This window comes from Etheostoma spectabile, chromosome 4 (genome assembly GCF_008692095.1).
Source record: "Etheostoma spectabile isolate EspeVRDwgs_2016 chromosome 4, UIUC_Espe_1.0, whole genome shotgun sequence".
Lineage (NCBI taxonomy): Eukaryota > Metazoa > Chordata > Actinopteri > Perciformes > Percidae > Etheostoma > Etheostoma spectabile.
Window position 1 is genome coordinate 1,286,866 of NC_045736.1, and position 10,412 is coordinate 1,297,277.

General features: G+C 40.7%; 1 protein-coding gene across 6 annotated transcripts in view; it reads right to left on the reverse strand.

Annotated features, from left to right (window-relative positions):
• Positions 1–10,412, reverse strand: part of LOC116687296 (poly(rC)-binding protein 3) — a 194,033-nt gene that overhangs the window by 11,020 nt on the left and 172,601 nt on the right. For all 6 annotated transcript variants that reach the window (XM_032512570.1, XM_032512568.1, XM_032512569.1 and 3 more), the window contains 5 exons: positions 7,445–7,606; positions 3,636–3,659; positions 3,510–3,542; positions 3,148–3,264; positions 2,080–2,211 (listed from right to left, as the gene is read on the reverse strand). In XM_032512570.1, coding sequence (XP_032368461.1) covers positions 2,080–2,211; positions 3,148–3,264; positions 3,510–3,542; positions 3,636–3,659; positions 7,445–7,516 — 378 coding nt within the window. In that variant the 5' untranslated portion in view covers positions 7,517–7,606. The remainder of the gene's footprint in view (positions 1–2,079; positions 2,212–3,147; positions 3,265–3,509; positions 3,543–3,635; positions 3,660–7,444; positions 7,607–10,412) is intronic.

Consider the following 10,412-nt stretch of genomic DNA (forward strand, 5'->3'; position numbering starts at 1 on the left):
AGTAGAGTGACTTTGACGGAAAGTATTGAAAGGATTTAGTTCTCAATCACACATGCTGTGGCTAATGATTTTGGTGAGTTCAAACAGCCAGCTGCACTGTCCTCTACTGTATTGAAAGGTGTAAGTTTCATGAACCTCTGACATCACCCAGTATCACAGCTGGGTATGTCTGTGTCCACACTCAGCTGTGCTGTAGCATCGTACTGTAGTGTCACATTACATCACTGCTGCTGAGTGTGGAAAAAGCTTGTTGCCACCACTAGTTAGCAGCGCGGGTAGGATTATTAGACTGGGGGCAGTTACTTTTTGAAATTGTCTGTGTGAGCATGTTAGCATGCTGACATTACCATTTAGCGCAAAGCACAGCTGTACTTAAGTACAGCCACACAGAGCCACTAGCATCACTGTAGGCTGTTAAGTCTTGATTATAAATGTATGTGTATTAAAGGGGAACTATGCCGTTTTTGTGCAGGTCTCGCGATGTGATGAATTGCTTCAGGGCACTGCACATACGCCCATTCAGGACTCGGCTAACAAGGTAGCGATGGAGTTTTTCACACTATTGTCATGGCTGAGCCAGCAAAAAAGAAACGGAAAGCTAGGAAAGCGTTGTTGGAGGAACAGAGAAAGAGGAGAGGGGAGACTGGCCAAGGGCGGGCTCAGACACAAGTAAACATAGGAGCTGCCAAATATCTATTCTGAAGCTGCAGGGGGGGCTCTATAGAAAATCCTTGTGAGGAAAAAGCGAATGCCCCTTCAACCCTTCAAACCTCATAAAAAATGGGGCAATCATCTGACTTCGCTCCCCTATGCTTTACCCCATTGCAATGCCTGTGTGAAAAAGAACACACATACATCCACTGTGTGAGCACAGACGGAGCTCTCTAGCCATGCAATCTCACATAGTAGATGGCAGTTAAGTCTTTACTATATTGGATATTGGACTGGTATTGACTCAAATAGCTAAATCTGGTCTATTCAAATAAATTCTATTCGTACATATATGCTCTATTTATTTTTTATTTTTTTCAGACTATTTTTTGGGCTTTCACGCCTTTAATTTTTTGACAGGACAGCTGTGAGAAAGGGGAGAGAGAGGGGGAAGACGTGCAGGAAATTACTACAGGTCGGATCCAAACCCTGGACCTCTGCGCCGAGGCAAAAAAACAAGAAGTATATCTATGTATTTATTTGTTAGATTTAGTTTTACAAAAGGAAAGCAATGCTCAAGTCAAGCCTGATGTCGCCTTACGTAAAGGAATGACCCCAGTCAATTCCACACAGTGAGGAATACAGAGTATTAATTACACTATGGTAGGCTACCGGATCGGTACTCGGTATCAGCCTATAACCAAAACCAAGGTAATGGTATGAAGACTAAAAAAGTTGAATTAGTGCATCCTCTTTTTACAGGTACTAAAGGATTGGTTCCAAAACTGGGGTGCGTGAACCTCTATGGGTACTCACAATGATGTAGGGTGGTACGCAAAAAGTGCAGGGCTGGGGTGAATGTTTACTTAGCTGGAGGTTGAAAGTCTGAAGGGGTACGGGACTGTAAAAAGTTTGGAAAACACTGTACACTGTGTAGAGAGTGTTGTTGTTGAGTTGGTCCCATAGGTGAACAAATATTAGATTGGATCAGATTAGATTAGATTAGATTCAACTTTATTGTCATTACACATCTACAGGTGCATTGCAACGAAATGCAGTTTTTGAGAGAGTTTAGGTAGAGCTTCAAATATGTCAAAAGTTCAATGTGCTGCCATCGAGGGTTTAATGGGAAAAGCTGTTACGGGGCTAGATAAACTGGAGTTGCAATGCTGTTGTTACTGAAGCTACAAGGTCAAAAATGTGTTCCTAAAGTCATAGTTATTGTTAAATGCCTACATATTAAATGATAAACAAACATTAAAGAAATTAGGAGAATGTAACAATTTAATTACACAATGAATACATGTTCATATCTATCCTAGCAGTTAACACTGGAGAATGTCAATTCATAAAATCTGTCATAATAAATACTAAATCTGTATAGCATTTCTTTTTAGGTTATCCATAAAAAAAAAAATCATATTGTACCTCTCTCATTTCTTTTATTTTGGAGCCTCCTTTGCCTATGAGGGAGCCACACTGGCTGGCTGGCACTACAAGTCTTAAGGTGACAGGGGGCTTGCTGGTTGCTGGGCTGTTGCTCATGGAATTGATTATGTCCTAGAAAACAGGAACATGTAAATCATTATACATTGATGTATTGTTTGCAGAGGCTATCAATATAAATCTGTTTACAAAGCTAAATGTCTGTACAAAAAAACTGCAGGAGCACATATCTTTCAACCATCCTTTCATATCGTTCTGCTTGGTGATTGAGCACTGCTCTTTGGCTTTGCCAGTAAATAACAAGCGCCGTGGTCTGGCAGAACAGATTTTAACACAGGTCACTGCAGCAGCAGTGTGTCTCCAGTCGCAGTGCTTAAGTAGATCAATTAGATGGGTGACATCAAAGACAGGCTTTAAGGGAAAAGGTCGCCAAAGCTAGACGATTTTAAAGTCACCTTGCGACAAATATCAACCACGATGAAGAATTTAGTGCAGAGGTGTAGGCCTATTTGTCTAAGTACCAGAGAGCCCATATGAAAGGTTAAATTGTGGTTTGTTTCAAAGGTTATATAACCACTGTTCCTTGAATGGCAAGTTCACATTCGTACATTAGTTAATTTAGGGGAGTTTATCTATGTTTCCAGGGTCCTAGGTTCTCCAGCCCAATATTCTGTTATGTGACACATCATCTCCACAGTGGCTGAAATGATTTCTACTATTCAAAAGGCATTTGGAATGTCCATGTCAATGCATTCTTTTACGATTTTAATGTACCAGTCTTTTACAATGTTAGTTTATATCTTGAGTAGTCTCTTATTGCCTGGCCTTCCTCCATAGCGTTACGGAGGAGGGTCTGTCTCTGGTTGATTGGCATTTCTTACTATAAGAAGAGTATAGGACCCAGGGAACACAGAAATTACCCTTTGTGGGTACATAAAGAGGGCGAAAGGCCTTGAACTCCTATTAGACTTTATCAGTGCTTGAGCCCCTTGATCTGTGCATATTTCACTTTATATAGAAAACTGCTGCCACAATCCTATCATACTGTACCTCCTCAAATTTGTAGGCAATCATAGCAAAAGCTTTGAATATTGTGTCTGTTGGTCCAGTGATGGTAACGATCCTCTCTGGACAGTTGCCCTCAGAAATATTGATCCGTGCTCCGCTCTGGGAACAACAACACAAACATACTGTCAATGGTGCCAAGCTAGTTGATATGAGACCTTAATATAGGTGTGGCACTCAACCAAGTGTACATAATCTATTTGCTACCAGTGAGTTGAACACAGTATAAAAATACAAAGTTGAATGTGTCATTCATTTATGTTTTATAGTGTTTTGAGTACATCACATTCTGACCTGCTTAGAAAAGATGTACATATTTTTGAGTTATTTTTTTAAGACAAACTCACCTCTTCTCGCATCTTTTTAACCGTTTCCCCTTTCTATAAAGACGTAAATTATATCAAAATTGCAACATGGTTCAATAAAAAATTTCCACAAATTTGAGCATGTGTGATATATTAAAAATAACATACCTTTCCTATTATACTTCCAACTTCCTGCAATAAAACAAACAAGAGAAACAAACAACTATTCATTAAAGAAACTTCTGGATAAATGTACAGAACTAAAACTGCTTGTATGGTTTCTGTTTTTGTTTCCTGTTATTCCCTGTGTGTCCTCCCTTGTCACCTAAGCGTACTTCCTGTCTTGTGTCTTCCAGTGAGTGTCTGTTCTGTTTCCAGTTTTACTTTGACAGTCTAGGTTTTCTACTTTGTGTCTGGATTTACTTCCTGTGTTTTCCTGCCTCTGTGATTGCCTAATGTTTCTCACCTGTTTCCCAGCCCGTTGCCCAGTGTATTTCTGTATTTTCTATATGTCTTTGCTCCCTTTGTCTCTTGTCAGTGACAGCTATAAATAGTATTGGGAAAGGGTCAGCAAAGAGTTGACGAGACCATGTATATGAGATTCTTCTGGCAATTAGAGAGGTTGAAAAGCGGGGTAGAAATATCACTCGCATGGGTCCCAGCTCATGTAGGTATTGCGACAAATGAAAAAGTTGATAAGTTGGTAAAGGAAGCTGCTCTTAAGAAAACTGTAGAGGCCAGCATTGATTTATCCAAGGCGGAGGGTGAAAGTATTGTGTGGCAGGGAATCATTTTAAAATGGCAACGGATCTGGGAACGAGAAGACAAAGGGAGGCACCTATTATTCACATCTAGTAGGATAAGTGATTCAGTTACTGTCTGCAAAAGAAGGGAGATTACCTGTAAGGAAGAGGTTATGATTTCTAGAATGAGGATTGGTCACACACTTCTGAACAACACTTAATATATGTTAGGAAAAAACCAGAGTGGCTTGTGTTCATGTCAGGAACCTGAGACAGTGCAACATGGGTTGATTTCTTGTAGAAAGTATTACCGCCAAAGACAAGATCTAATCAGAGAAATGCGAGACATTGGCTTGGAAGATGTACCTCTAAAAAGTGTTTTAGAAATGGGGAAAAGTGGGAGGGGGAAAAAGTTGTTTTTTTCAAATGTGTAAAGGACACTGGGCTGTAGTTCCAGAGATGGCAGCAATGCAATTTTTTGGATGCCGGCTGCCCTAAAACCCCATAGGAGATGTCTCTGGTCAGATCCTTTTGTGTGTTGGAGTGCATGTTCGCCGTTTGCCTGTTCCAGTCCTTTTGCTCAGCATTTGGACTCTTTCCCGAGGCCTTTGTTTCCCCGTAAGTATTTCCCTTTTTCTCTTTTGTACTTTTTTGTTTTGGGGTTTTGGACTTTTGTGTTTTCCATGAGTTTTTGCTTTTGGATCCTTCTCATGGCCCTGAAAGTTTTGTTAATAAATCTTTGTTATAAACACTCTCTTGCCTGCCTGTCTCCTCTCTGCATTTGGGTCCTCTACTTCACTGAACTGTAACACTGCTTTGCTGTTCCTGTACAAGATGCACACAGTGCAGGGGCATGCAGAGGTTTTATAGCTGCAAGGCGGTGTTGAGGGCCACACTTTCCATATGCATGTAATCACTCTTAATGAGCTTGGTGTGGCGCTGAGGGCCAGCACTGGCTGCAAGCGTCAACCCTCCCTGACCTCTCCTCAGTGACGGCCACGGTTCCATCCACTGTGACGTTAAAGCTGCCGGCCAGCTGTGGCGCAGTGCCAGCTTGTTCCTTAAATGTTCATTTAGATTTATAGATATCAAGCACCATGAAAAATTACACTGGAGGAATACTTTGTTGTTGCATCAATTATTCTTTTAGGAATGTATATTTCAAGTTTCTTTCTTTCTTTTCACTCAAACTTTTACTCCTACATTTTCAAAATATAATTGACACTTCTACTCCAAAAGAATTTCCAATGCTACCTGCTGCTACAAAATATTAATCTCTGTACCAAATGTTTATGCTCTACTCTCTTTTTTAGCCATTAAATCAGCCATGATTGTTGTTTTTTTGTCACTCACAAATGAACTTTATTAGAAGTTATTCCAGCTCTTAAGCAATGAGTAATGACTCACATCTGACTATTCTGACCAAAATGTAGCTACAGTGAAGAGACAAGTAAGCATTTACTGCTCAAGTAATACTTAAAACAACATGACAACTAAAGAATCTACACTTCTACCCCAACAACAGCTATGCCCTGCGCCAACCAGTTCTGCCCCTACAAAGTCCCGAGGAGGGGCATCCAGGACAGTATAGGGACACGTCTCAACCAAAGTCTTTCACATGTCCTGCACCGCCGCCACCAACACTGTGGAGGAGAGTGTTATACAACAATCCCATCTTGACTGTTTTGTATCCTAATCATCTACTTGCTTGACCTCTGTGTGTTTGTTCTAAAAGCATTTACGAGTCTCTGAGAACAAGGAGACCCAACGCAGGGTTCAGTTCACAATGTTCTTCAGGTTCAATGAGACTCATACACATAGGAGATATACTGCACATTTTCTAACAATTGCTCCATTTACTTTGATGATGTGTGAGTAGAAAGACAAGAACGAAGTCACATAGATAGGTTCATGCAGATAAATCTTCAGGAAAGAAAGACAGTGTTACAATTGTTGATAAAAATAACAGTAAAATAGATTAGACAGGCTTTGTTCAGAGTTCTTACAGAATGGAATGTAACATATTCACTTATTTAAGGGAGTATATCTTAGCTAACCAGTCAAAGCACACGGGGTAACCGAATGGCTGCTCAATTTGAGGGAAAGACCCTTCTGCCAAAGTCCTCCCCCATAAGCCATCTTCTGGCAGACTGTCTGACTTCAGGTTTTTTTTAAACTATCACTGGGTCACTGGTGTCAGGGACTCTTGCATGAGAAGCCACGCAATAGGTATATTGGGCTGCAGACTGCTTGGCACACAAAACAGTGGGATTATTTTGGTTCTAGTCTTTGCTGTGCACACCCCACCAAGATGGCCAGCTCAGTGGAGTTTTGTAGTGTTGGTTTTTGCAATTACCTAACAGCCAGCAGACCTCCCTGAAGACACATGCATTTAAACCTTCATTCTATTTCCCTCTTAGACATTGCTCATTAACAAACTGCTGACTTAAAATAAGTGAACCCAGTTGCTTGCAGCTATCAGTTATCACAAAATTGTGCTCCACAGCTATGGCACCTTAATGCCGTAGGGGGGCAAGAAAACGAAGACAATGGTAGTCAAGCATGATGGATCTCAACTAATTGACCAACACACACCCCAGGGATCTCTGCACTCAGTGTGTATGCTTTTTGTTGCCTTCAGTCCATCCAAAATGGTGCTGCAAGGCTACTTACAAAGGTCAACCAGACAATCTCACTTCACCCTGCGACTCAAGTCTCTCCACTGGCTACCCATCAAATATAAGATTAGTTTTAAGATTCTCATTCTCCCATACAGACCATTGCACAGTGAGTCACCAGCATAGGTGGCTGACAACCAAACAACTGCAACCCTATTTATCAGCACGCCCCCTAAGGTCCAATAGGTCCGATTTCTTTTGAGTTGGCAGCACCGAGACTGTGTGTAACGCCCTGCCTCGTCCAATACGGTCTGCTGTCTCTGTGGACTCTTTCAAACATCAGCTGAACACCTACTTTTTTCAAAACAGACCTTTGGATGACCTCTGTACTTTATTTTATGTATTACCTTGTGATTTTAATTGTATGTTTTTAATATGTGACTGTATATTGTATGTTTAATGTAAAGCACTTTGAGATTTTTTTTATCTGTGATATCTGTATATAAATAAATGTTACTTACTCACTTACTTAGTGTAAATATGAAATCAGTGAAGTTGCCCGTTAGGTATTGAGGCTACTGTACCACAGCCAGCGTAAACGTGTTTGCCTGCTTACTTTTCCATGCATGAGGAGGCGGATGGTAAGGGTGACATTGAGCCCACCCTCTGACTGGACTTTGGGCTCCATGCTGGGGGGAAGAGAGACCAAAGCACCGTCCTGGAATGGTATGTCCTCAGAAGGAGAAGGGGAAGGGTGGTCTTCCAGCCAGTCAGTCACCTGCCAAACACAATATCACACAAAAATCATGTTACAGTCTATACTAGTAGGCTATTATGTTTTTTTTTTGTTTTTTTACATATTTAAACAAAAAGAACATAAATACCAGATTCATGATTTCTGTTCTGTTGTATTGCAACTGGGAGGAGACCTCGGGGAAGACCCAGGACTAGGTGGAGAGATTATATCTCCAACCTGGCCTGGGAACGCCTCGGGATCCCCCAGTCGGAGCTGGATGATGTGGCTCGGGAAAGGGAAGTTTGGGGTCCCCTACTGGAGCTGCTGCCCCCGCGACCCGATACCGGATAAGCGGATGAAGATGGATGGATGGATGGATGGATGTATTGCACTGCTACAGTTTTTCGACAAAAGGTTTTTTTGTGCATTTTGTTTAGTATATAGTAAGTTGTCAACACATGTAATAAGCTTACAATATACGTCTGTGTGCTTGTTTCTAAAAATCTATTACTCACAAATCCTTGAATTCTAAAAGAACTTGTATTCAACTTGCAGGTCACCACACATGTCAAGCCACAATTGATCATTTTGCCAAAAATTAAACACTGTAGCGGGGAGGCAAATACAACACAGCTAGGCATTGCTTTTATGAGCTTGCCACACATTTACTCCATGATTCATAATTGTTCAAAGAAGAGCCAGAAAAACGTCATTATTAAAAAAAAAAAAAGCAATAAAATTCAACTCCCCCAGGTATTTGCTGTCTCAAAAAATAAAATACAAAAATTGGACACCACAGTTCACAAGAGCAATTTGGCTAACTTTGTACATTATGGAAGAACATATTGGGGATGCTTAGTGGTTTACAAATCCCAGTACTGACTACTAAAGAGTCTGAACTATTCATTTGTCACAAAGGACTGTGCTAAAAATGAAACTAAATAATGATAATGAATGCATTGATTAAACTCCAAAAAATGAATATGTGTAATGTTCACTTGAAGGTGCAGCATGATGACTTGCAGAATTGTTAGTCTCAAAGTCTTCTAAAAGATTCTTGATGAGTCAGACATTAAAGTTTTTTTCTCCAGTGCCCTCATTAAAGTTAGTAAAGTTACTTTGCCCCCCCTTTGCCTTTGCTACTAAGGCAAAGGCAAACAAGACAGTCTGTATGCATTGATGGCTTTGCCGAAAAGGGAAATAAATCAGAAGAAAGTTTGAAAGAGTGAATGTGAAAATACTAGACACGTATCCCTTTGGTGTTGTTCTCTAACCATTTGGCCATTGTCATTGCACAAAGATAGCATGAAAATGACCTTATAAGGACTTTCTGCTGTTATCATTACCTGCACACCTTCTCATTCCATCTTGTACAGGCCTATCGAAAGGCATCAGAGAATTCTCACCAACCTCCTACTATAGCCTCAAACGTGGGGAATTTCTGACTATTTATGGTGGCTTGTTTGGTTACAGATTCAAGTCCATAAACCAATTCAGCCAGCCAGACATAAAACTAGGTTATTGGTTTTTTGAGCTAATAGAAAAACGGACCTCTTTTTCATCACAAAATACCCCACTAACACAGAACGTTTAGAGAACGTTAGGGAACGTTAGTTTTTGGTTCTCTAAAGGTTAGTTCGAACCAAACCAAAACCTAACGTTTAGGGAACGTTCCCTCCAGGTTATAACGTTCCCTAAACGTTAAGAGAACCAACCAACTGTAACGTTCCCCTGCGGTTGCGCCGTACCTTCACACAACGTTCCTGTTTGGTTGGTTTTGGTTGTTCTGAGTTAGAAGTAGCATGGTTTGCTGTCACTTGATTTAAATTCACTCAAAAATGATTCGACTTACAAAATGTAAGTAAGATAAACAGCATAGCATTTATAGCATCAATTTAGCTTAAAACAGTACTTTTGTGCTTGACTTCGTTTTCTGTATTAGTGAATGCTAAAACAAGAATCTGTCAATAGAACAATTTTCACAACTAAGAAAAGTCACTTTTTTATTCAGTTTGCAAACTGGGGGGGGCCCTCTGCTCTGAGCAGACTGATTCCCGTGAGGAAGAGAAAGCTACAGGACGAGCACGCTGCTCACGGAGAGGTAAGCGAAGATACTTTACAGTTAAATGATGTTGTGGTCTTAATGGGAGGGTTTGTGGTTCAACATTAAACTCTTTCCCTCGTATGGCTTTGTTATATTCCGGTTCTTGTCAGGTTGGCCAAAAATAAAAGTTTGGCTGCAGAAGTTGTCTTCGTCGTCTGCCATCTTGCTATGCTCGTCATGCAGTGAGCTGCTCCAAATCTTTCTTTTTAATAAACTCTTTGTGCACAAACCATGTTCTCATTGCTGAGTTCATGTGTTGAGCCCCAGACTTGGAGTAAAGTCTCATGCTGTGTCGAGCCTTCTTAGTGTTTTAAACATGTTGATTTTGATGCTATCCTAGAAGGCCACTAGCTCTCCCATTCACAAAAGGCGAGGCCAGAGTTGTGCTTTAAATGGATTGCATATATCTTTCCCTTTGTTTGCTGCTGGGCACGACGTGTCTGCTTTGTCGCATTGTATGTTGTGTGTCATTGTGTTAACATGCTTGCGTTTATGTTACAAATAAGATTTTTTTCGGTCCTTTTTAATTAGTTGTAGTGTACAGTACATAAGTAAAGCCAGTACAATCAAAGTCCTTTTTAGGCAGGTCGACCTGCGGACATCTTGCAACGTATTTTAGGCCGTTATCAGCCAGCTAAGAGAAGGATACAGCAAGGGATGTAATATGTGTTGCCACACAGTTGCAGTACTGGCTCTACTGATTGTCTAAACGTAACTGCATAGGTTCATCTTTTGCAATGGCAT